The sequence below is a fragment of the Pteropus alecto genome, unplaced genomic scaffold, assembly GCF_000325575.1.
Source record: "Pteropus alecto unplaced genomic scaffold, ASM32557v1 scaffold98, whole genome shotgun sequence".
Taxonomy (NCBI): Eukaryota; Metazoa; Chordata; class Mammalia; order Chiroptera; family Pteropodidae; genus Pteropus; species Pteropus alecto.
Window position 1 is genome coordinate 2,362,605 of NW_006443570.1, and position 26,600 is coordinate 2,389,204.

General features: G+C 39.9%; 2 protein-coding genes across 5 annotated transcripts in view; both read left to right on the forward strand.

Annotated features, from left to right (window-relative positions):
* IKZF3 (IKAROS family zinc finger 3) overlaps positions 1-23,079 on the forward strand; it is a 76,386-nt gene extending 53,307 nt beyond the window's left edge. For 2 of the 4 annotated variants that reach the window (XM_006924696.2, XM_015599342.1), the window contains exons 7-8: positions 8,142-8,258; positions 17,775-23,079. In XM_006924696.2, coding sequence (XP_006924758.1) covers positions 8,142-8,258; positions 17,775-18,478 — 821 coding nt within the window. In that variant the 3' untranslated portion in view covers positions 18,479-23,079. Of the gene's footprint in view, positions 1-7,686; positions 8,030-8,141; positions 8,259-17,774 lie in introns of those variants that run through there. The other 2 variants (XM_006924697.2, XM_006924698.2) reach the window with 2 other exon arrangements.
* Positions 21,945-23,386, forward strand: LOC102882610 (60S ribosomal protein L30-like). Its single transcript, XM_006925120.1, has 2 exons — positions 21,945-22,000; positions 23,004-23,386. The coding sequence occupies exons 1-2, from the start codon at positions 21,945-21,947 to the stop codon at positions 23,347-23,349; spliced, it is 402 nt and encodes a 133-aa protein (XP_006925182.1). The 3' UTR covers positions 23,350-23,386.
* Positions 23,387-26,600: the final 3,214 nt, after the last annotated feature.

The following is a 26,600-nucleotide window of genomic DNA, read 5'->3' on the forward strand; positions in this document are numbered from 1 at the left end:
AAACATAGTTTAAGTAACTTATACAGCATATTAGAAGATGGTATTATCAAGAGAAACGACGAGTAAGAAAGGATGAAGAGGGTAAAGGAAGACAAATATATGTTGATGGAAGGAGACTAGGCTTCAGGTGGTTATTAGCACACAACAGAGTATACAGATGTTGTATTATAAAGTTGTACATCTGAAATTCATATAATGTTATTAACCAATGTTACCCCAATAAATTTAATAAAAAAATAAATGAAAAAGATGAAGCAGGTACTAGGTGCTGAAGGTGAGTCAGGGAAGGTTTTGACTAAGTGACATTTTAACAGACTTAAAGGGATAAAGAGAGAGCCCTGCAGATAACTAGGAAATAGCAAGTGCAAAGGCCCTTGGACTTGAGTATGAAGAAGTAAAAATAGTCCTGCGTGGCCGAAGCAGAGTGAGTAATAGGACATGAGGCCAGAGAGGAAATGGGAAACCAGATCATATCAGGCCTTGTAGGTCATTATAAAGACTTTGGCTTTTGCTCTGAGTGAAATTGAAAATCTTCAGAGGATTTTGAACAGAGAGGTGACATGATTAGGCTTCTCATTTGAAAAGAATCACTCTACTTGTTATTGAGAATACATTGTATTTGGAGCAAGAATAGAAATTGAAGGTCATTGCAATAATTCAAGCAAGAGAAAATTATGTCTTAGTAGGAGTAGGGGTGATGAGAAGTGTCCTAATTTTATATATACATACACACACACACATTTAAAGGTAGAGACAAAAGGATTTCCTAACAGAATCATGTGGGATGTGAAGAAGAATGCAGTTGCCATTAATTGAAATGGCAAAGAGTGAGGGTAGAACAGCTTGAGGGTTGGCTAGGGCAGAGTTGATTAAAAGCACAAGGATTTTCTATGCACAAGGCCCAAAAATCATATACTTGTCTACTCATATGATTTATTGTGTGCTTATGTTTGGCTTTGGGAATTTCATATTTTATTCAGTGTTTTGAATTATATACCTAGTGGCAATTGGTTGAAATACTAGATGTCTTTCCATGTGTCAGTTGTGGTTTTATTTCCTTTTCATCTTTCAGTCAAAACAGCCTGAAACTTTTTTGTGTTGTATTTCCGCAGCTGTCCTTGGTCCCATCCCATTGACCATTAGCCTGGTTCTGCAGATTGGATTGTCTGACATTTTTACTTGGTCACTTGAACCAGTTGCTTATTTAGAGTAGGTACAAATCTTTATGAGATTTGGTGTTTGACAAAAATAATTGCAGTTGAACAGTTTGAACATTCTAAAGCAGAAAGATTACACAAATATAAAAGAAATAATGTGAAACGGGGAAAATGGAGTGGAAATCATGAGTAGTTTAACTGTACCCGCTTGAGTGAGAGGAAACTTTTGTTGTAGATAAAGCCTATTTTATGGTGTTAGGAACTGGCCAACTGAATTCCGTTGGTTTGCACTGCTTCTGCTTTTTATCCTGATGGCATCTTTGGTTTTATCAAGGAGTTGGATTTCTTCGTTATTTCTAAAAAAGAAATGTTTACTCTCTTTAAAAAAAAACCAAACACCCAAAACTTGGGTTTTGATATCTTAAGCAACATGCTTAAGGTTAGTCAGTCAATAGCTGGGCATCTTTACTCGTAGTTCTATATTTCAGACAATAGATGAAGCTCTTACTGTGAGAGACCCCCAAGTTATGAATATCTAATATAGTCCAAATAGAATCATTAACATTTTAAAGCTAGATGGATTAAAGAGAGCGTCTAATCCTACCTCATTTTAGAGGTGAGGAAATTAAGACTCATCAAAAATTCATTGACTTTCTTAAAAATCACTAGAACATTCATTGTTTTCATGATTAGCTATATTTTTTATTTTCAAAAATTTATGGAAAGATAATTCATATACCATAAAATTCACCTTTTTAAAGTACACAATTTAGTAGTTTTTAATATACTCACAAAGTTATATAACCATCACCACTAACTAATTCCATAACGTTTTTGTCACCCCGAAAAGAAACCCTGTCCCCGCCATTATCAGTCACTCTCCATATCCTCTCTCTCCAGCCCCTGGCAACCACTGATCTACTTTTTCTCTGTGGATTTGCCTATTCAGAACATTTTACATAAATGGAATCATACAATATGTGGCCTTTGATGTCTGGCTTCTTTCACTTAGCATAATGTTTTCAGGGTTCATCCATGTTATAGCATGTGTCAGCACTTCATTCTTTTTTATGCCCAAATAATATTCCATTCTGTGGATTTACCATGTTTTGATTGTCTACTCATCAGTTAATGGACATTTGCATTTTTTTCTACTTTTTCCACTTTTGGGAAATATGGATTGATTAGCTAGATTTTTTTTTAAGTTATACATTATCTGGTTGACAAAAGAAATACAGTAATACATATACTAATAGACACATACATATGCATATATGTGTGTCTTCATTCTCCAGGAAGTAGGGGAAAAAATCAGTACACTGATTTTTGAACAGTACCCTCTATGAACAGTAAGCTCAGAATTACTGATTTTGTAATAAGGTTACCACCTTATTTCCTATCCCCATAACCTTTTTTAGGAATTTTAAATTAGGCAGGTATCAAAAGAAATATTTTCGCTGTCTTCAGTGGTATAAGGTGATTCAGGAAATGCTGAAATAAAGAGGTTGAGTTAATTTGCATTTCACAGGGTGGTTTGATGGATGCGTGCAACATACTTTAAGTCTCAGCAAAAAATAAAGGGTTAACTAAGCAAGTTTTGATTTTTTTAAAACAAATATGTTGTCATGGTAGTTTCAGATTACAAAATGTATCAAGTCACAGCTTAATCCAGTATAACAAGTAGTGTGTGATAGTCAGTATATTACTTTCTTTTATATTTCAAATATTTCCCACAATTTTTCCTGAAGTCCAAAATGTAAAGATTGTTTCATCCAACACAAGGCAATCCTTTTAATTATTGCAATTGCACCCTATATGGTTTCCATTTCTGTTATCTTCCTAAAATTGGGAGTCCCAGTCTGGACATAGTATTCCGTTCTGAGCCTGATACCTAGAGTATCACCAGTAGTACATCTTATCCCTTCATCCCTAGCTTTTAAAATGATGATGCTCCATTGCTACTGTGGATTTGGCACTTATTCATCAAGCGCTTGTTGTAAATTGAAGTGCAGCCTAGTGTGAGAGCCAAGCCTTGGGACAAACCTGCCCCGCAACAAGCCTTTATGGAAACAGAACAGATAAAAAGGCTTTTGACTGGAAACCAGTGTGCAAAAGAATGCTGTGTGGGCAACAGGACTTCTGGCCTTACTAATCATTTTTCTTTTATTCGGATAGCATTTGCTGTAGTCTCTATGTGTCAGGTTCTGTGTCTGTGCTTGTAAAGATAACTGAAGGTTAAAGCCCTACCCTTGAAGAATTCACAGTCCAACAAGGGAATGGACACTTAATCTATTAATATAATGCAGAGGTCTAATAGAGACATGTGTGATATTTTACTTCAGTCCATGTTTCTTTACCAGACACCACAAGTGACATCAAGATAACCCAATTCTGCTGTTATATTGAATTATATATGAAAAGAAGAATGAATATAGGAGACCACAGATTTCATTTTCACATTAGCTTGATTCTTATTCCAGAAAGGGACTAACAGCTGGTATAGAGATTCATTTAGCCTCATTTCACACAAATTATGAATACTTGGAGCGGGACATATTTTTGTATGACAATGAGTTCTAGCAATAACAAGAATTTTAAAGTAATTGAATAATTATATTTATTTATGAATCTAGGAGTCAGAAACCTCTTATCTTCATTCTCAGTGTTTGAGTCGAGCTAATATAAATGGGAGAGTTTCAGAATAAACTTATATTTTTACCAAGTAGTAGACCAAAGAAAAAATTAAAAACATTTTAAAAGTCTATTTTCCCAACTGATTATTCTTTTTAAAAAAATTGATACTATCTCACAGGTAGTATTCATTCTACTTGCTGAAAAAGGCATTAATTTTATGTAACTTTTTTGTTAGAGCCTGCCTAGTCTTTGAGAGCAATCTCTTAGACAATTATGATTGCACAATAACACCCCTTTGTTCCATTCTCCATTAGCTACTGACACCATAGAAGAGAGAGGAAGCATGCATCTTATTTGAGCTCCATGTAACAATTCAAGATCTAATGAAGGATTTTGAACAAAAAAAACACAAAAATACAACAAATTGCATACTTAAATCTGAAATCACTTTGAGATAGAAATTGCATCATAGAAACAGTTAACTAAAAACCAGACAAGCTATTTAAGACTTGTGCAGATATTAAAAGTAGTAATCTATTCTATAATTATGACTTCATATTAGTTTTATTATTTATTTTTTCAATGTCTTTAAAGTAATTTTACCAATGAAAATTGGTATATACACTATATAGGAGACATGAAGGGGAATTGATCCAGAATTGCAGTCCCACTCCTTCTGTGTGCACTCACAAACCAAGTGTGCAAATTATTCCTTGCCACCATCCATATTCCCCACACCCACCCCTTGCAACATTAAACTGCCAAACACCACCCAGGAACGGATTTCCTATTTCATCATTTAAACCCATTATCTTGTTCTCTTACTATCTTGCCAAACTGGTTTCCCTCTACTTAACATTCTGAGACATGATGCGGCAAGATAACAAGTCTAGACTGTTTGTATAGAGAGTTGGGTCTTAAAGTTGAAGCAAAGGACCAAAAGCCAATAGTCCTTTTCTCCACCCCCACCCCTGCCCCTTTTTAGTGTACTGCCTAAACTCTTTGTGATCCCAAAAAGATTGTTTAACTCCAAAGCATTTCTTCATGTTTTAAGGGACGATCATTTAGTGGTATTGTATAGCAGCTGTCCAACAATTGCAAGGCAAAAGACAAGCAGTTTGGGAAAGAAAATGAGAGTGTGCCATATTCATCGAAAGTTTAGCCTTTGCCTAACTTGCCAATTAAAAAACACAGTCAGCTCAGTAAAGATTAACTTAATCTCTATAGTATGTTCACATTTGCAAAGAGGGTTGGGCTCTTAGAGTTGGTATTTTGAGTGATTGATCCAGAAGGAGGGTGTGGGCAGATGAAGCTCTCTAGCTTAGTTTCAGAGGATTTCTTTCAGTCTAACCAGAGTTGTGTAAATGAGAAAGTCTCCACCCATGCCTCAAATTATCTATCTATCCATAACCTCCAAAATTTCATCTTTTTAAATGTGAGTCATTTGGACACTGATTTACAGGGTAAGATTTATCTAGAAATAACTGTCAAGACAAGCTCGGTGAGTAACCAGGGATAAAAGGTGATGTTATCTCGGAGGGTTGCCATTTAGTGACATGCCCTAAATTACATAATTTAGGTCAATGTGTCCCCGCTTTAGCATCCATCCAATACATATATTGAGTATGTATCCTCAGAAAGCTGCTTGTGGTAATTGATAGTGACTTTGGTAAAATGTAGATAGTGACTGCTGAGAGACAAGTGGGGAGAGCTAGACTGGTAGCATAACACTCGGGGAGTCCTGGGACTGAACAGACATACGTCTGGGTAATGGTTAGAGGAATGACTGAAGAGACTAGTAAGAATAGTGGTAAAATCGGGATAAAATTAAAAATTCTCAAAGTATTTCTTTTCATTCTCATTTCACTATAAATCTTTTTGATAATAACTATAAGGTATTAGGGGGAGCCTTACCTAGATTTAATCCTCTCAAAGTTTCTTGAACCAGAACGAATGTTCCCAGTCAAAGCACAAACTCCGCTGCCTCTCTGATGCTTTTAAGAAAAAGCCTCCTTATAAAAGCCTATAGCTTATTTCAAATCCTGGGCCTTTGTCTTTCATCTCTCTGCTCTTGGGGCTCTGGGTAGTGCCACATCTGCTGGTGGTTTGTGTGAAAGGAAATAATATATATAATAATTTCCTGTTTGGTCATTTATACCTATCCCCGTGCCGGACAGAATTTGACCCATTTCACTCAATAGCAGTGTCTTGTCACTAAGTACCAATTATTTACAATGGTTGTTGGTCAGCCAAAGTTTCAGTGCTCCACCACTAGCCCAAAAGCTGCCCAGGCCTCTTATTCTGACCACTATTGTTTTCATTACACAAGAAGTGTTATTAATAGATTAAACTGGAGGCTCGGATTTATTTCTTTAGAACACAGAATTATTTTTGATGAGAAACTCACAAATTCTAGTAAATATGGTCAGTATTATCATCCTTTTCTCTTATTCATTTTTGGAGCTAGTTTCATTTTATTCCTGAATTTTTAAAATCCTGAGCTTTATAATTTATTGTGTAACAACTGGCATAGAGTTTTAAAAAATAAAACCAAAAACATACCCACAATAAAATGAAAACTAGTTAATACTTTGAATTCTCTTTTTCTGATTTGTCTTTTTGTTCTCTTGCCCTGACCATACTTGACAGTCTTGTTCATTTACTGCAGAGGCAGACAGCATTCTTCTCTCTGAGCAAGTCCATTTGCGATACTGAATGTCTGAGGGACCATAGAATTGGTGACATGATTTCCGTATATTAGAAACTCTTCACTCAGCAAACTACTCAATTACAAAATGAGCACTGACAATTTCTAAATCTGTGTATATATATATAGTTGGGGGAAGAATTCCATTTTGCAATCATCACTTGCTTTTTACTCTCATCCCTTAAACTAATTTCATTTTCCTTAGAGACATTAGAAATATATGGATCCTTCGGTTTACTTATGACCTCCTGAAATGCTTAGTAATAAAACAGAGAGAAATGTCTGTTGTATCACAATACGTTTGCTTAGGGCAGCAGTGAGCAAACTATGACCCTCAGGCCAAATGTAGCCAGCAGCCTTTTTGTGTACAAGGGTTTTAACATTTTTAGAAGGTGGTGGGTTGGGGGGAAAAAAAAAAAACAAAATGTAGAACAGAGATGATATGTGTCCCACAAAGTTTAAAATATCTACTATCTAGCCCTTTACAGAAGAAGTTTGCTGATCTCTAGCTTGGGCTAGCATCATGTGTTAAAGTTTAAAGCCTTATATTTAGAGCAGCTTATATCTCTTGAATTTTAAATTGGGTACTGCCTATTGTGCAAGGGTATACTATATTTATTCCAGTTAACTAGTTGATTAGATATCCTTCTAGTGGTTCTCAATTCTGGCTTTGTTCTAAAGTCATGTGGAGAGCTTTAAAAATATTGTTGCCTGGGCCCCTACACCAGAGATCCTGATTTAATGGATCTGAAGGGGAAACTGGTCATAGATGTGCCTTCCATGCTCTTTAGGTGATTCTAATGTTCAGGCAGGTCTGAGAACCACAGGTCTACACCACTGGAAATATTCATAGACTGACAATTAAACCATATTCTTAGGTAGTTTTTATTCACATTTTTCATTAGAAATGTAGTAAAGATGTATTATACAAACTGTTCTTTAATTTCAAGACAGAAGTATTGCTTAGGGAAATTTTAACAGACAATTTTTAAATGTGAAGAGCATATGAAACAGATAATGCAGAGCCCAGAGAAATAGAATTTTAAAAGATAGGAACTGAAAGGAGCATGATGTGAAAAAAAAAAAAAGAAAGAAAGAAAAAAGACAGAGAGAAAAAGAAAAAACCACTTAGAATTTCAATACACAAATCACTGAGTAGATTTCTTGCTGTCTGGGTAAGTGTATCTATTTTCAAAAGTGCTATTAACATAAACAGAGCTGTAAATCTGGGGCACTATACTTTTTTTTTCAAAGTTGTTAAGAAGAATTATATCAGTCTGCAGGTGTCACATGCAGTTACTCAGAATCAGAAAGAAGGCTGATCGGGGGTTAGAAGATCTCCATCTATCTTTTTGCAGCCAACCACGTCCAGGCTGTTTATTTAATACTTCCTCTTGCTAATGAAGGTACTTGTTGGGGATGGGTTGGGCTTTCCCATCTCAGCATAAGGACTGCAAGATTTGAATGTGCCCTTGTGCGGCTTTACTGACCACAGCAGGTCCCCAGGCAAGAATCTGATTAGTAATAACAGGTAACAAAAGAGTGTGCATCAGACCTCGGACCCTTTTCCTTTCGGTTTATTTCCTTTTCTTCCCCACTTACCAATGTGTTCTTTTCCATCTTTTTATATTTTTCCAAACCAGCAAGTGCCGAAGCAAGACACTTCAAAGCAGAGATGGGAAGTGAAAGAGCTCTCGTTCTGGACAGATTAGCAAGCAATGTGGCAAAACGGAAAAGCTCAATGCCTCAGAAATTCATTGGTAAGAATACAACCCTTTTTCCTGCTGTTGTTAGCAGATTGTTTGAATGAGATAACATAGGATGCTTACTATACAGGCCCTTCCTAGCTTAATCTCTATTAAAATAAGGTAATTGGTTTTCCATTGTACACATTTATTCTTTGTGATTCATTTTGATAACTAGAGCAAATAGAATAAGATGTTTGAACTAAAGAAACTTAATGACTGAAGATGGGAGTACTTGGTGTTCAATTTCTTAAATAGAGTTGGTGTCAAAAATGCTGTTCCTTCCTCTTTATTCTGAATGACATATGTTGCATGAGAGAGTTTATGCAATTTACACCAGTAAGGTGTCCAAGATAACATTTTTGTAATCTTTTGTAATTATATTTTACAAGTTGGTTCCGTTATCATGCTCAAACTTTTTCATGCTCTAAAATGGATTGCCATATTTTCTTGAATTTGATTGAGAATTGGCCTTAAGGGAAAGTGGTTGGGAAAACATAGATTGAAATAACGAGGTTTGCTATAGTCATTTATCTTACTAGAGTTAATTTTTATGCCATTGGTTTTTACATTGTCAAAGAAACATAGCAGAAGGAGATGGCTAAGAAATAATGATGTCCTTTAATGTATTGAGACTGCCGAAGGGCAGAGATATTTTGCTGAACTCTCCCAGATGTTTACATAAATGTGACCAGGATATTTAAAATAGATTTTTATTTGTAAAGTAGGCAGCTGAATTGAATGTATCAGTTTTGCTATAAATTGAAAGGCTGATATTGAACAAAAATAGTTATCACATGAAAATAGGCCTCCCTCAACACCAGTGATATTTTAGAAATCTGTCAGTCTCTTTTTCCAAAGCTGCTTGCTGCTGTTGATTTCTTATTCCAGTCCTTTTGTGTTTATTCTTTTCAATAACCTTTACAGATAGTAAGTGCCTACGTTGTTTTTAAATCTGGTTAAATTTTATTCTGGTCTAGATAGTTTTTTTTACGGGAAGACATTGTATGTGAATTATAGAGATATACTGAAAAAAAACCCCATATATTTCAAAATTAGCTAGCTTGGTATTTATGCTTATTTATTTTATTTTGATTAGCTGAAAAGTGTTTGCCCCCTTTTAGTCACTTTAAGAATAAATTGTGTCAGACTAAAGTTGGTACATTTCAGTTTAGAGAGACCCTTTCCTCCTTACCATCTTCCATATGGAGTTGGGCTCAGTGGACCAATTGTGATTCCAAGACATTATCATAAGGCATTGCTCATATATCTTTTGAGCTTTACTTATATGAGGAGGTTCTGACTGGAGTACAAAGGAAAACTTGGATTGTTATTCTATGCCATGAGTGTAATTTAATTTGGAGAAAGTTTTGACTCTAGAAGTGGCTGGAGCTGATGTAGGGAGGGACATGGGGAGAAACAGGCAAGGAAAAAATGTAAAGTGACTTAATTTTGATCCAGTTATGCTCAGTGCATATTGGTATAAGAGAACTAAAATATGAGAGAAGATACCTATATATGAGAGAAGGTTCTTATAGCTGCCCTAAACCTATCATCACTGACCTAAAACCCTACTTAATATAATAAAAGTTGCACAGCTTTAAAAACATATGTTTCATATGTCCAAGTACATGCCATTTTGCACATCGCATCAGGGATCCATGTTCCATTTGTTTGTTACCATTGCAACCAGAGGATTTTTCACTCCGTCATTTCCAGACTCATGAAAAATACTGATCTTGTAGATGCTGATTTCTCTCATCTTCTGAACCGTCACATTCTCTCTGTGTGGAATCAGAAAACCCAATGGAGTTTGCCCTTGATTTGAGCTGAGGTGGCAATTTCAGGGCTGCGGGACCCTGAATAACTAAGGGAAATTTTCTTTTGTGTAAATTATAGTATAGTGCTGTAGGAAGAACACTGGATCAGAAGCCAAAAGACCCAGGTTCTGATTCTAGCTCAGTTATTTCTTAACCGTGTATCTTTAGACAAATCACGTAACTTTTCTGCACCTCTGTTTACTCACCTGTGAAATGAGGAGACCGATTAGGTGATGAAGTGATCAGGAAGATCCCTCCCAGCTCTATCATTCTACAGGTCTGTGAAATGAGTTAGAAAAGGCAGCAATCATGAATAGCACTTTGTATTTATAACTTCAGATAACTTTTTTCTTAAGGTTGTATAGCTATGGTGTTTATATTATGAACCGTGTATATTTTAGGGTCTTTTTTAGGAAGATGAATCTAAGAAGAATCCATAAAACAGCTTCATTAGCTCAATATTCTTATATTTAACTTAGGGCATTACTACTTGTTTGTTTGCTCTTTCATCCATTCATTCATCATGAAATGGTTATAGGGCTCCTGCCACACACGTGATATTCTGAGCACTATTATAATCTAGCATTAGCTTATATCCTGAACCTTTGTTTTAGAGATACTTTTTGAAATCAAAGAAAGCTTTTGAATCGTTTAACTGAGTCACCCTTTTTGATAGAAAATAGTAATATCAAAGCGGAGGGAGGAACATTATAACACTGTGCAATGAATGTGCGGGATGAAGTGATATAAAACATATGAGGCTAATGTTTTCTTCCTTCCTTCCTTCTCTTCTTTCTCTTCTCTCTCCTATATTTCCTCTCTAAGGCACCATTTTCTGAAAAGATCAGCTGCCAGAGAACTGGCAATGGGTAAAGTGTGAAGGGAGAATGAGTCACTCCCTTTAATCCTACTGACAGTTGCACAGCCCTCAGACCAACCTTGGCTTCCCTGACCTCTTGAACTGTGAGGGTAAAGGTGAAATTATACCATCAGGTCAGCCTGATACTTTTCCAGCAAGCCAGAGAGAATTACCAGTAAGTAGCATTGTTCATCCATTAGAGACGAACTGAGGAAGAGGGACAGATTGGATTGTCTAAATGCATTTAGAAACACATCAAAAAAAAAAAAAAAAAAAAGCCTCTGTTGTAGAGTAAAAGTAAAATTAAATTACCCAAGCAGGAGAAAAATCAAATCATTTTCCCCTAATTCTCCAAGAAATTTTGTGTCACTTTCTCTAAAATGAAAAATAAGTTGACACATGTTCATTAGAAATCAGCATCTTTACATCATCAAAATAATCCTTAGTTTTTCAGGAACAAGAAGGCCTTAATTTTAAAACGCACCTAATCCTTTTAGGGGTTGTACTTTCTCTGAATCTTATTTTCCTGTTATAAACTTGTTGGACTATACTTCTAACTAGGCCATCTTCAAATACTTGGCTCAAAATAGAGGCCAGATTTCTCTCCTTGAGGGAGGAGGAAAATGACTGCATTTCTGCATATTTCTTTTTCTGATTTTCATTCTTTCTCCAAAAACAGATGTGTTATTCAGACCAAAGTGGTTACCATAGCATTTCCTTATTTTTTTAAATTTTTATGTATTACTTTATTAAAGGAAGTTTTCATGTTGAAAAGAACATGAAAAAAGATCTCACTCATCCGCGGTAAACATGTGAGTGAGGTTTTGACACTTCAACTAACACCAGCAGTTCTCCCTCTGAAGTAACTAATGAGAAATTGTCCGCTTTGGTTAACAGTGACAGGAAGCAGTTTTAATACCTGTTTCTGAGAGCACAAAGTATCTTCTCCCACCCCTTTCCAAGTGGCTGAAATCCATAATCCTATATGCATTACAAAGTCGCAGCATTTTAGAGCTTGAAGGGATATGAGGAACCACCCCCTGAAGTTCTTTTACCAAGGAGGGACAGAGGATCAGAGAGATGAAGAGGCACAGCCGGTAGGTCACAGAGCAGGGTCAGAGCCTAGGGCTATAAAGCACTGCAGTCCAAGGGAGATCACCCAGAGATCACCCAGGCACAGCCGGTAGGTCACAGAGCAGAGTCAGAGCCTAGGGCTATAAAGCACTGCAGTCCAAGGGAGATCACCCAGAGCACTGCATGTCATGTGTGTGACACGGGGGCTTTGGACGGGGACAAGTCTAGTCATTGAAAACTGGTGGAAGAAAAGCTCTGATGAGGGGTGTCTTCCCCTGGTGACTCCATCAGGACAGACAACATCCAAATAGCACTTCACCAAGTCTCACAGAGAACAAAAGCTTCTTCAGCAACAACAACAAATGTGGTCTCCAGCTCAGTTTTCCTCACTGCCACCCTCACAGCTCTCTCTGTTCTCTCTCCTTCCTGCTTCTTATTCTGTGGCACCCCTCTGCTTCCTCTCCCTGGAAAAAGTTGTTAGTCACTTTAGTCTCATTTAGATTGATATCAGAGCCATAATCATCATCAAATATTCCATTTATTCTACTTACTTGCCTTTTTTTTTTTTTTTTTTGGATATGTGCTTGCAGTAAGAGAGAGTAAGTGGTAATACACATGGGAAATTGTATGAAAGTAGCAGCAAATACATTCAGGTGGCTTGAAGAAACTTGAAGACAAAGAAACCCCGAATATTTCACATTACTTCATCATGATGATTGGAATTTTGGAATTGTATTCTTTTTATAATGTTCGAATCATTTTCCTCCCTCCTCACAAAAACCTTTCAGTGGCTCCCCATTGGAATAAAATCCAAACTACCCAAGCAGCCTGAGCCTTCTACAATCTGTCTCCAATTTACCTTTTCCAATTTTATCATTTCAGCCAACTAGTCCTTTAATTCAGCTACAAGGAACTACTCCCACTTCCATGTAATTGTTCCTCCATGCTCTCTGTCTGGAATGCCCACCCGCGTACCTGTCCATAAAAGTGTGTGTGGTCTACATTCCACTCCTCTGCTCTGTTCTCCCTCTGCTCTGTTCTCCCTCTGCACCCCAGGCAAGCTTGACAGTCTGCTTTTTGTGAGATATATGATTGTCTCCACCACCATCACTACCACCACCTCAGGTGACAAGAAGACTTTAAAAAAAGGAAGAGATTAACATTTGTCCCATGTTACATGTGGCATATGTGAGAAATGGTTTGTGTTTTTCTCTCTTCACTCTCCTGGCTACTCTATACTTGTTTCCACCACATAGTATTAAGGATACTGATTTGTAATAAAATTGTGTAAATGCTGCCTCTCCTATTGGATTGCAGTTATATCTCTATCCCTCAGAGCATCTAACACGGTGTGGTGGTGATGGTGATGATGATGATGATGATGATGATGATGATAGTAGTAATAAAAGATCTATCACTTATTGAGTGCTTAAATATGCCAGGCACTCTGTTAAGCACCTAATAGACATCACAACTTGATGCATCATAGATGTTTCTTGAATGCATGGTGCTAGTCTATACGGGACAAAGCACAGTTGTTTTTCCAATGCTATGGGAATCATTCCAGGAGAGAATATGAAGTCACTACCTGCCGGTGGTGGGAATGTGTAGCCATGGGCAAGGTATCAGCTGGGAAACACTAGTTAACACTCAAACACATACTGAGATATATGAGCCCTTGATTTGCATCCTGGTCCTCCATTTACCAACTGAGCAACCTTGGCAACTTTATCAACCTGTTCGCACTTCAGGTTCTTCATCTGACTAAGATGATAATTCGTCTTAGGTAAAATGAGACAATATGCAAAGTATCTAGGACAGCACTGGGTATATAGTGGGAGCCCAATAAATAGTGGCTATTCTTATCAGTATTATATATAAAGCACAGTGCTAGGTACTGTGAAGTGTAAAGACCAGAAGTCAAAAGATTAGGGTAGTGGATCTTGACCCTCGACCCCAAAGGTAGAGGTCTGAATCCACATGCTCAGTGAAGGTCCCTTTTAGTTCTAGGCTAGGATTCTGTACTTTGAAGTTGGCACTTAGAAGCCAACAACCATATGCCTTCAACACATTGCAGCAGTTCAGGTCAGGCAGTTGCTCAGTTTAAAGTTACCAAAGCCTAGATATTAGGAATCAACACCTTTAAAAAGAACCACAGGTAGGGAATGCCCCAACCAGGCAGCCTTGGTTTCTAAACTTAGGACAAGCTGTTGCCATTTGTATTTTCATTGGAAGAAAACCTAATTCAGCCTGAAGCTGCTGTCGTTAGTCATTCAAAGGTGTGGTATGATTTTGACTAGAAGCTGGACCAGACGCTCCATGCAGGTTTGGGAGCAGTTACACTCTTGTGGTTTGACTAACCTTTTTTATGAGTGTGTTACTAAAGAAACGTGAGCTGTTGGCTTTTCTATTACTGTAGCTTACCCCTTCTGAGTTTCATACACATTGAGTCATCGTGTCTACAGGTGACTGATAATCATCTGCACAACTCAAGTTACCGTAACTTGGAGATGAGGGGATCTGATGACTGCAGCGTGTGTGCACGTGAAGATCTGAGGCTCTCCCATCTTCTTAACAATGAACAATGGTCTACATTAACCACAGAACTCAGTCACATATTTCCACTCGTCCAGGGGTTCATTTTCCTCTTAATGTTTTGCCTCTTACAACGTTAGCACTCAGCTGTTTTCTGACATATGCTGCAGGTGGTAAAATTATATTCCTAATTAAGTAAAGCCAACTCTTGGTAGAAAGGATAAAAGCAGAGTTTATGATGTGCCTGTCCCACCCTGGAAACTTTCTAGAGCCTCTCTGTTAGGTAGAAAGATTAAAAAAAAAAAATTCTCAGAGACCCCTGGTATTTGGGGAGTGGAGTAGAGCTGGCCATATGGAAAATCATTAACAACCTTGAAAAGGCCAAGAAACCAAAGTTCATCATTTCTATGTCATGCTCAGGGGAATAAATAGGTGTAACCTTAGCTGGCTTTCCTGTTCTCAGTCTTATTCTTCCAAGTAGCCTTGATCAAAGATATATCTAATCAGGAAGTTTAAAATGAAAACCATTGATTACTTTGGCAAAAGTCTACTTTTCTGTTGCTTTTTAATGAGTTGCCAAGGCAGGACATTTTTCTTTGCATACTTTTTCTCTCAGGTATTTGTCTAGAAATTGTCAGGTTTGCCTTAAGGTTGAGGATGCAGGACAAATGCGTGTGATTAGATCAGATCTTTTAGCTGGTCTTTCTTGCTCCATTTTCTCACTGTTCTGGTCCATCTCACACATTGCTGTTACATTACTATCCTGAAAATAACATTTTGACCACAAGTGTTCCTTGCTCGTGGGCATGTACTGGTTTGCTGTCTGTTCAAATCCAAACTCTATGGTCGGCCATTCAGAATGCCCATCATTTGGTCCTGCCATGTATTTTCTTTTTCCAATATCTCCCAAAATGTGGTATGCAAAGTGCCAGGAAGCCCATAGGGCATTAAAAAACCTAGATCCACAGTCAAGAAAATTATTTTCTATTTATCCTCTTTCAATCAACCTGATTATACTAAGGAGAAAGATTTAGACCTAACTTAATGTTAGTTGTCTTTAACACTAATCTCACACTTGGCAATTTCTGTTTTGGACAAAGAGAAAGGGGGTCTTTGTCTCCAAGTACTCACAGTAGTGTCGGATCAAAATTGAATCAATTGCTCTGTTTTATCGTCTTAACTTTTCATAGTTACCTATTTGTGGCAAGTGATTCTTGTTTTCCGTTTATGTCAGTGATCCAGAGTTTCCTTAAAAAATATGTTTATTTTAGCAAGAGAGAAAGAGAGAGAGAGAGAGAGAAGAAAAGAAAAGAAAAGAAAAGAAAAGAAAAAAAATGAGGACTGATTCAAACAAAACTAAAAACCCTGATGTTTAAGTCCTTTCTATGTGCCAGGCACTGTTCTAAGTGCTGATCTGTGACCCCGTGAGGTACATACGATTATTATCCCCACTTTACAGGTTAAGTAACTTGTCCAAGGTCATGAAACTCATAACTGATGAGCCAGCATCGCATCCAGTCCACCTGATTCTAGGGCTCATGCTGTCAACCACACTACCCTGGTGTGTGAATATTGCAGAATGTGAAGGAATAAGTGAAGTTTGAGAAATACTTTATTTCATACTTCTTGATATTAGCTATAGCCAGACTCTCTTCTTCCCTGTTCGTGTCCTGCATAGTCCCACTTCTCTGCCTGCCTTCATGCTCCTCCCTCAATTAGGATGTCTCTTCTACCTCTCTGAAAATCTAAATCCTACAATTGCAACACTCTTCTCAGAATTTAGTTTGGCAAGAATGCTTTTCCTTTCCCAACTACTCGTGAATTTTTTGCATTCTCATAACATTTAAGTATAAAATTTATACCAAGCCACCTTGCCCTTGCCTTATAATTCTTTTTGTAGAAGGTGTATTACTCCTCTGCTCAGATGCCTCAAACATGGCATTTAGAATAAAATCAAAGGCCTCTATAGAGCAAAGTGGCCATTTCACAACTTTTAACATTTATTTTTCTCTAGTTCTATATATACAGGTGTTATTTCTCTCCCACTAGGTTGGAGACATCTCAAGAAAAGGAACTGGTTCTCCCAATCCTTTTGTTTTCTTGGATTTTTTTTTTTTTAATCACTGAACCCTTTACTGTATGGCAGTAACAAATTTTGGAACCACAACATGCCTAGGAAATGCTACAGAAGAGAGGATAAGGCTCAGCAAATCTCTCGAACCCAACATCTACAGAATGAAAAAACATTAGCAATAACTTTAGCCTCATTTCCAACTCTTGACATATCTTCTTTGCTTTCTCTTCTTTCTACCAGCCACTCATCACTGAGCACATCTGCCATCACTGCAGACCCCTCTCCTGCTTTCCCTGTGGCCAGAGAGCCTTTGTTTTCTAACACAACACCCACACGCCCTGGAGGTGGCTAAACTCTGTTTTCAAAATTTCTCAGCAGTTTGACAATGAGAAGTAGGAGAAGGTGACCACAAATAAATATTTCAGTTAAGTGTGAGATAGGCCCTAATGATCACATGTGTATCAATGATACATTTTTTCAAGCAAAAGAATCACACACTTTATGAAAGGGACAAAGATCACGATCTTTCATCAAGAAGGCTTTTCTAAAACCTACATTTGAAGCCCTTCTACTTAAATCTCAATCTGGTGACTGCTGTGTTTGGGGAGTGGCAAGTGTAGGGAGTGGGTAGTTTCTGGGGCTATTTTTTCTATCCCTGTAGCTATTTAAAAAGCTGCCGAGGCCAGTCACTGAACATCCCCACTTGTAGTACTTCTGTTCCTTGGCTCCCTAGTGTTACAAACAGAAAATAACAAGCAAAATAAGAGTTTGGGACCTGACTGTATCTTATGAGTTCACACACAGTAGAAATGCCAATGCCCCCACGCTCCTGCACAGGGAGCCCCCTCTGAACCCCATCTTCCTGTTCTCTTGCTTTGTTTTCTCCAGAGTTCCCCTCTGATCTGAGCAGTGGAAACAACCCATGTTGTAGTTTCAACTTAATGACTCTCCCTTTTGCCTGCTGGCTTAATTTATTTTGACTGCCCAAACGTGTGCTGTCAACCACTGTCCCCTGAGACTTCAGCACCGTATGGAACCATTCTGCCAGGGCTGGGTGTTCTTGAGCAAAGCATGTCCTTCCTCACTTTTCAAGGACTCTGAAAAAGAATTTTATAAATGCTTTGTCTTTGTGTTTTTCCTTTTGTAACTCATTCTTTCACTTGTTCTAGGTGAGAAGCGCCACTGCTTTGATGTCAGTTATAATCCCAGCTATATGTACGAGAAGGAGAATGAGCTAATACAGAACCGAATGATGGACCAAGCCATCAATAATGCCATCAGCTATCTTGGTGCTGAGGCCCTGCGCCCCTTAGTACAGACACCACCTGCCCCCACCTCAGAGATGGTTCCAGTTATCAGCAGCATGTACCCCATAGCCCTCACCCGTGCTGAGATGCCGAATGGTGTCCCCCAGGACCTGGAAAAGAAGACCATCCACATGCCAGAGAAGAACCTCCCTTCTGAAAGAGGCCTCTCCCCCAACAATAGTGGCCATGACTCCACGGACACTGACAGCAACCATGAAGAACGCCAGAATCATATCTACCAGCAAAATCACATGGTCCCTCCTCGGGTCCGCAATGGAATGCCTCTTCTGAAGGAGGTCCCCCGCTCTTATGAACTCTTCAAGCCCCCACCCATCTGCCCACGAGACTCCATCAAAGTGATCAACAAAGAAGGGGAGATTATGGATGTGTATCGGTGTGACCACTGTCGAGTCCTCTTTCTGGATTATGTGATGTTCACTATTCACATGGGCTGCCACGGCTTTCGTGACCCTTTTGAGTGTAACATGTGTGGGTATCGAAGCCACGATCGATATGAGTTCTCATCTCACATAGCCAGAGGAGAACACAGAGCCACATTGAAGTGAACATCTGGTCCCAGAGATGATTTGCGCCTGAGCATTCAACATCATTTTTAAAAACTGATACCCCACTTAACAAATCACCCTCAAAACAAACTCAGATCCAAATTCCTTCCCATACTATTTTTAGTGTCTAAAGGGCCATGTTCATATGGGCAACAGAGAAACGCTATCTCCATTCAAAAGTTGTTTGCAGATGTGTTACTACTTTTGTGACACCTTGTTTTCCTGTGAGGGACTCGATTTTTATATTTAAAAGCCAATGAAGTATTTGGTCATCATCTTTTGCATCAATAGAACAGGCATTCCTTGGAGTTTGTTGCCAGTCTAAAGAGTGTCCCAGTTGTGCTACACGAGACATTCTTTCTCAGATACATCAGCCTTACGTTCAAAAGTCTTTTGGTCATAAGCCAGGTCCACAGAAAAGAAAAACTGACCAGCTGACCTTGTTGGGAAGACTTGCCCTTCTGCACTTGACACAAGGCTGAAGGTTAGGATATAATCTCATCCTAATTAGAATCTAATAGTAAGGAAAAGAATAGCCATAAAATAAGTGTCTGTTACCAATGACTGAAGACCCAGTCACGGAGCATCAGATTCATTCTCATCATCTAAGCAAAAACAAAACAACAACCAAAAAAAACCAACTCATCTGATGATACTTCTGCTTCTACTGTTTACCCTCCCATCTCCAATTAAAAGCTGCTTTGGGTTAAACCAGTCATCTAGGAGAAATTCTACACCAGAACGACTCATGGTTTTAAATATAGACCATCATCAAAACTCCAGGAAGTTGTCCACTGTGGGCGATGGCATCCATTTCCTGTGATCAAGATTGGCAGAGCTGAGTTCTGAGGGGAAGATGGTTTAGCAGCACCACCAGGGGAGAAAAAAAAACACCTACCTGAAAGTTCTTGGTCTCCTTCCTGGCGTATTAGTATAGAGCTCAAAGCAAACTTGCAAACAATTTTTTGACCAAAAAAATACCAAAGAATCCAAAAAGTATGACTTAGTCTTCCCCACCCCACAAGAGAGGACTCAGGGATAGAGGTCAAGAATGTTGTTTAGATCAGAGCTGAGCTTCGCAATGGGATGAGGAGGGGAGCAGCTCTGCTGGAAGGTTCTTCTTCATCAGGCAGGTTGGGTTCCCCCTACTCTCATTTTAAATGGAGCTGCAGTATCCCACAAAGATTCCTGAAAGTCTGATCTTAGTTCTGCAGATGTATTGGTCATCTCTATCCTTAATTATGGGAGGCATCCTATCAAGGAAAAGTGCTGCAATAGTTGTAAAATTAGCACTGGAATAGGAGTCACAAAATCTGTTTGCTAATTCCACATTTGCCCCAAATTAGCTGTATGACTTTGGGTAAATCATTTAACTCTTGAAACTAAATTTCCTCAACTGTTGAATAAGAGTTGGATTTAGATGTTCTCTAAGGTCTCTTCCAGCTTTAAATTTATATAATTATGCAGTAACCAGTTATTTTTTAAAGCTCTTAATGTATAGGTACTGGAAACCCACGGATATTTGAAAAAGTAAGCATTTATGCAGCATTAAGTATTAAGCAGAAGAGTCTGTATATGAATTCTGTTTCACATATCTTTGGTGTGAAAATGGTAGTGTTAAGTTTTTCCTTTAACCACTGAGTTGTGAATGTGAAGAGGGTGGTGGGGAGGAACAAAAAACAGGAAGGTATTTTGATCTTGCCCCAAAGTGTACACACAAACTGGCACCTGCAGCTGCTTGCCAAAGACTTTTTATTTTTTTTATTTTTTTTTACCTTTTTAGGGACTTGTGTTAGGGAAAATAAATTCTGCTTCCAGGGACAACTTCATGGAGCCTATTTACAAATTAAGAGTCAGCTTTGTGAACATTTCTTCCAGAGCCAAGAATCCCCAATTCCTGGTAGATTAGCGTTTTATGTATCTGCCTTGATATTTCGAAAGGGCTTATGCATCAGGCTCAAACACAACTTGTTATATGTGCTGCCAGTAATTAAAATGTTCCACCTCAGACTGCACAAATGGCTTATCCCTCTTTGTAGCATGGCGTCTGTCTCAGGAAAAAAGATTTTGTGAAATTCCATGGCAACAGTCCCAACATGTTGGAGATTTCAGCTAAAAGACAAGATATATTTCGGTGTGTAGTCTTCAGTATATCACTGTATTTCTGTAATCCTAGACTCCAAGCTGCTTGGAGCTGCCATGTTGCTTATACCCATTGTGAAAGAGAAGCTACTTATTATATTCTTGAAATGTCACACATCCTGTTGACTCTTCAGGGAACAAAAGAAGAGAAATTAGAAGGATTAGTAGAAAAGAAAGCTAGGGAAAGGGAGCGTTTCCGCCAGATTAATGGGAAACTCTTCGCTGAAGACACCAACTTTTGCACCTTGAGATAGTGAAACTAAGGCCCATCCCACCCACCCAGGGACACTTTTTGTAAATATGACCCTCATTTTCCCTGTGACTAATGGGTTTTCTGAATGATTTCCAAAGGCTGTACTTTCATTGTAGCATTCTGAATCTAGACGGAGGCATATCAAGTCCAGAGAAAATTTGTATGTGGAAGCATTCTTAAATCTTACAGTTGAACTAAGTGGTATGTAGTGGTTACCACCACACAGGTCAACACTTTCTTCTATAGGCACCCCTTATACTAATTAATGACCCCCACCTTCCCTCCTACCCGCTAAGGGTGGGTGAAGACAGTGAAGAAGAATCTTAGCAAGATGCTGAGAGAAAAAGGTGGCCGGACTCACAGCTGAAGTCCCACAGCAGCTTCAGACAGCACGTTTGCCTTCTCAGCCAGAGTCCCCCTGAACAGGAGGCGCGCTGGTCTCTCCTTCATTGTTGGGCCTCCCGCCTCACCCTCAGGAAGCCACAATCTGAGAAACAGCCTGCCCCTATGAGAAATTCCCTTGCCGCCAAGGTGACACAATTGGGGTGAGGATGGAAAAGAAAGAGAACTGGTTCTCCAGATTTCCTTTATCACTGAAGTGCTGCAAAGGTATTTCCTCCTGGCAGAGAACTAAATAGAAGTGTTCCCCCATTACCCTCCACCGCCATCACCAGAGGAAAAAAAAGATAATAAATCTAGCAGTCTTTAGATTCTTTACTTAAGTCACTCTCCCAAAAAGACATTTGCCTTGATACAGATAAGCTAGCTAATCTTGTGCTTTGTTACCTCTGAGCTGTTCCTGACTCAGCTTCTGATTTTGTCAGTGACAAAATTTCTCGCCTTTTAAATGCAGCACTGAACATTTTGCTAGGCCCATACTCACAGTGGCCCAGATATAAAATGACCTCAGATTTCTTTTGCAGAAAGAAACGTTTAAGAACACAAAATTTTACTTGGTTGAAACACTGTGTTAACAAAGCTCACATTAACATAAAGTTTTCCCAAGTAGAATATTTTAAGGGGAAAAGAAGTACTTCCGACATATTTCTCAGGGCAGGCAAGAAGACCGTAATGGAAATGTTAACTGTCCAAAGTCCTGGCTTTAACGTGTACCCTGCTGAGAGCAGGTCTGCCGGTCTGATCTCCGGTGGAGATCTGGACACTCGGGAACACCCAAGATTTGAGCCCTCAGAGATATCTAAGCTTTTCTCAGACTCAGAATTAGGACTTGTGAGCTCAAGAAGGGGAAAGGAAGCAGAATGATGAAAATTTTGTCCTAGAAAATAGCATCAAGCTGTAGAGAAGAAAATAAGAGGTATACAGTGGTATTTCTTTTCTTTTCAAGAGTTGGGAACTAATTTTGTGCTCAGGATTACAGTTCAGAGACCCTCTGCAGGCAGTTCAGAAAGAGCAAAATGACTGGTGATGTAAGTGCCTGTAAAGAGAACAACTTTTGACCTGAAACCAAAGGCTAGACCTGGGCCACCCTAGCCAAAGGACTCTGTTCTCTAAGGCTAAAAGGACTGAACAGTTCTGAGAATTATGAGTGAACCCAAAGCTGGGGACTGCCGCCTCTGAGGACTGTGGACTCAAGGTGTAGGCTTTGAATCTGTGTGAGCTCACAGCAAAAGACTGTACCTCTGTTTACCCAAACTGTATATACTCTGTACCCCAACATGCCACCGGTACGATAAACAGATCTTTGTACTTTGAAGAAGTTGAAAGCAAGTTTCCTCTAAATATTAAAATAGTGGACTGTCTTATACATTGATATTATTTGAAACTGGAATGTTAATATTTTGATTAAAAAATGTAAGGTCATAACAATATCTACCTCTCAAGGATGTTGTGAGGTTTTATGTAATTGTCTATAGAGTAATGTTACTTTTTTTTAAGGGGCAGGGGGATTATGTTGGATAATTGCAAACTTTCCACTATATGTACTGTATCTGGATTTAAAGACATGGAAAATATTCAAAAACCATACTAGGACCATAATAGTAATTCAGTTGCCAATGGAGGCAACTGATATCTAACACGGTTTCCTTCACGTTTTAATGCATCAGAGTAAAGAATAGCAGCCATCTTGGCGGCTGCTCTTGGTTGGGGGCCATCCTGCACCTAAGGCAGGAAGGCGGTGGCTGCAAAGAGGATGAAAAAGTCCCTGGAGTCCATCAACTCTAGGCTCCGACTTGTTAAGAAAAGTGGAAAGTACATGCTGGGGTACAAGCAGACTCTGAAAACGATCAGACAAGGCAAAGCGAAACTGGTCATCCTCGCCAACAACTGCCCAGCCTTGAGGAAATCTGAAATAGAGTACTACGCCATGTTGGCCAAGACTGGTGTCCATCACTACAGTGGCAATAATCTTGAATTGGGCACAACGTGTGGAAAATATTGCAGAGTATGCACACTGGCTATCATTGAGCCAGGTGATTCCGATATCATTAGAAGCATGCCAGAACAGACTGGTTAAAAGTAAATCATGCAAATTTTTTTCTTTAATAAAACTGGCCAGAGCTTGTTTTAAAAACTAAAAAAAAAAAAAAAAAAAAAAAACCAAACCTTAAAACCTATGTGATTTAACTGTTGGCTACAGGTACTTCATGGCATTGCAGCCAGGGAAGTAGAAGAGCTTTGTTCCTACAGTGTCTTACAAGCCCCCAGCCATTAATTCCCCAAGCAACTTAGTTTCCTCAAATGGTCCTCACTGTCCATATGTCCATTGACCCACTCTAGAAAGCCTGGGAAGCAGTCCCATAATGCCACCCACCTTCTTCCAAGCCCATGCAATGCATCTGTGGTGCCTATTTCATATTCTGAGTGTAAATGCAGCTTTGCTTTTTTTCTCCTAAAAAGACTGAGAACAAACATTTTAACATGTTAGGAAAATGGGGCAGCCTTAAAAATGACTGATCCCATTGCTAGTGACTCATTTATACAAGGACTCTTCCAGATTAGCAGACAAGGCCTTTTTGGTGGGCCTGCTTCTGTGGGTTCACAGAAACCAAATTACTGTGGGTTGCAAAGAATTAGCAGGTCATTTGAAAAGCAGACATCCCTTCACCCAGACTGTGGTTTTGCATGCTCAGGTTCTCAGTCTGAGCTTTGGTGAAGGATCATTTTGGCTGCTGGAAAAACCATAGCTTATTTTTAATTTCTGGTTGCCAAAGCCGCCACACGTGTGGTCTGTGGATGACCCTTGTCTGCAGAATGACGGGGCAGGAAGGGAACGTGGTTTGGGGCTCAGGGTGGCCTTTGCACCAGGAGCGAGGGAGGGAGACCTTGCAGGGGGGTTTTGACACGGCCTGTGCTCACAGCCTTCTCATCTGGGTTTCTCAGAAATGCACTCCCTACCCAGCAGTGACTTTCCCTCTTGATTTCCCTGAGTTTTACCTGGAGTCCAACCATTTGGAGTACTGTAAGGTGCCTTACTCTCCTTAAAGAGTATTTAAAGAGCTTCTTAAATGTAGCAGCGCTAACCTTGCCAGAACCTTAATGAGTGCCTCCTCGCATCCAAAATGGCCCTGCTGATAGTTTTCAAAGTTTCTTTACCATGTTTGATTTTTACATTGAAAAATAAAAAATACTGGTGTGTTTAAAATTAGTCATTGTGCATGTCTATCATTTGTAGTTGCTGCTGTCAGAAAACGGAAGGGTTTAATTCTGCCTCTAGGAATATTTCTTAATTTAGCTCCTCTGGCTATTGTTTCAAGTCCACGTACGAGGATAAATGGAATTATCACCGAAATAAAGCATCTCGCCTGACGCCTTGCTGACCTGCTGTTGGTATCTCGCTGCTGGTTCCTGTACCCTCATAGTGAGGTTCCGATTCCACTGGTCCTTAGTTCACTGAAGGGACTGGAAGAGGTTGGGGTCTGGACTTGACAAGATTAATAACTGAGCACAGTGTCTCCCAGTTCCAAGACACAACTCTACCCTCCCCCCAGGCAGGGATGGTTTCTAAAAGATAGACAAGTTCTGACTTTTTCATCTCTGGGGTCTCAAACGTCCCCATTGGGAAACTCAAGCTACAGTTGCTGAACCACATTTGAACATAGTCTTTAGACACGTGGACGCCCAAACCCAAGGTATTAGAGGAAAAACTCCTGTGGGAGAATGGCCTAGGGATCATGCATCCTTCTCCCTATCTTGGTATCATCTGTTCTCTCTTAGAAAAATATCAGAAGAGAGTCTGAGAGGTAGTCTGTTCTTTTGCTCAGCCTCATCCAAAACACCCTCCCGTTCCCCTCTCCCATGGAAGAGGCAGGAGGAAGACATTTCTGAGGTTTAGGAGTAGCAAACATGGGGCCAGGTGGGCGGCAGCTTTCTCTGGCTCTACCTGCAGCACCATCTCCCTCCCTTTAACAGCACCAGACTTTTGGGAGGATCTCCAGCAGGTTTTCCAGCCTCACCACTGGGCAGGGAGAGAGGATCGGCACTGCAGCCTTTGTACCGTAACGTTAAATACACTTAAAAATGGCCTCTCAGTAGCTGATTTTCAGCCTTGGAGAGAATAGCATGTGGCTGTCCCTATTCCCATTCCCTTCCCAAAGTAGAAGCAGCTCAGGGAGAAAAGAGGGAGACTGGGATCCTCTTTGTCAATGAGCAGTAGAGAGAGATCCACAGCTGGCTGGTGTTGGGCTTGGGGCTGAATAAACTTCCAACCTGAGGACAGTTTCCTTTCCTAATTCTTGGGAACTAATTCGATGCTTTAGAGAGTGGTGGGCCTGGCAATGGAGGCCACCCCACACCTGCACCCTCCTCCTCCCCCATCACTCAACACAACCAGGCCATTCACACAGGCTGCGGTGCCCAAACCTCCACCTGCAGGCAACTGCCACCCAAGGGCAGGCAAGGGAACAAGGACTTGTCTTCCCTGCGTCATGTCCCCCTAGCAACCAGAGTCTGAGGAAGAGAGGAGGTGAGGGCTCTGGGAAGACTAGGAAGCTGAGGGATGGTGGAGGAATACATGCAGCCCAGGACACAAGTTCTGGCTGCAGAACATTCCCGGGTCAGACAGTTGTTTGCATAAAAGCCAAAAGCCACTGCACCTGGGGTGGGGAGGCCCTCTGGGGAGGTACTCCCTGGCTTGGGGGAGAGGGGGGAAGGAAGGTGTCATGGAAAGTCCCTGAAGGACACGGGGTGTTGAATTTGCTGTGGTTTTGTTTTTAACTCTGTCTTGACCTGTGAAGTAGGCAGCTGCCTCCCTTCCCCCAAAATAACAGACCTTCCCCCAGAATAACACGAACATACCCAAGGAAAGAGCACTGTAGTGGAAAGAATGGAGGTTAGAGGACCTGTGGGTGATGTAAACTGCCCCCCTTCCCCAGGACTGAGGGGGCAGGAAGCCCCAGAACAGTCTTTTCCCATAACCTCGCCTTCCCCCTCAGCCCCCCTGCCCCTTGGCCCAGAAGAGCTGCCTAGTCAGATAAACCACAGCCCTGGGGGTGGCTGATGGATGGGAACTAGGGGGGCAGATGCCACCTCCTCCCCCAGGCTGGTCCTTCCACTGGCTCAATCCCCATGCCACCCCCGCTGGAATTACATTCTCAGCACCTCCGTCTCCCTCTCATTCACAGACCCTAACTCCTGCCCTTCCCAGACGAGTGTGTGTGTGTGTGTGTGTGTGTGTGTGTGTGTGTGTGTGTGTGTTTTGGGGGAAAGCAGGCGGAGTCAGTGGCTCCAGAAAAGCTCTGAAGTCTCAGTAAAGAATGAACTGCCTGG

Bases quoted from the DNA above. Each gene is read 5' to 3' on its own strand.
- LOC102882610 (XM_006925120.1), top strand. From the start codon at position 21,945: ATGGAAATGTTAACTGTCCAAAGTCCTGGCTTTAACGTGTACCCTGCT. The intron at 22,001-23,003 runs GTCTGCCGGTCT...CACCTAAGGCAG, and splicing joins GTGTACCCTGCTGAGAGCAG to GAAGGCGGTGGCTGCAAAGA.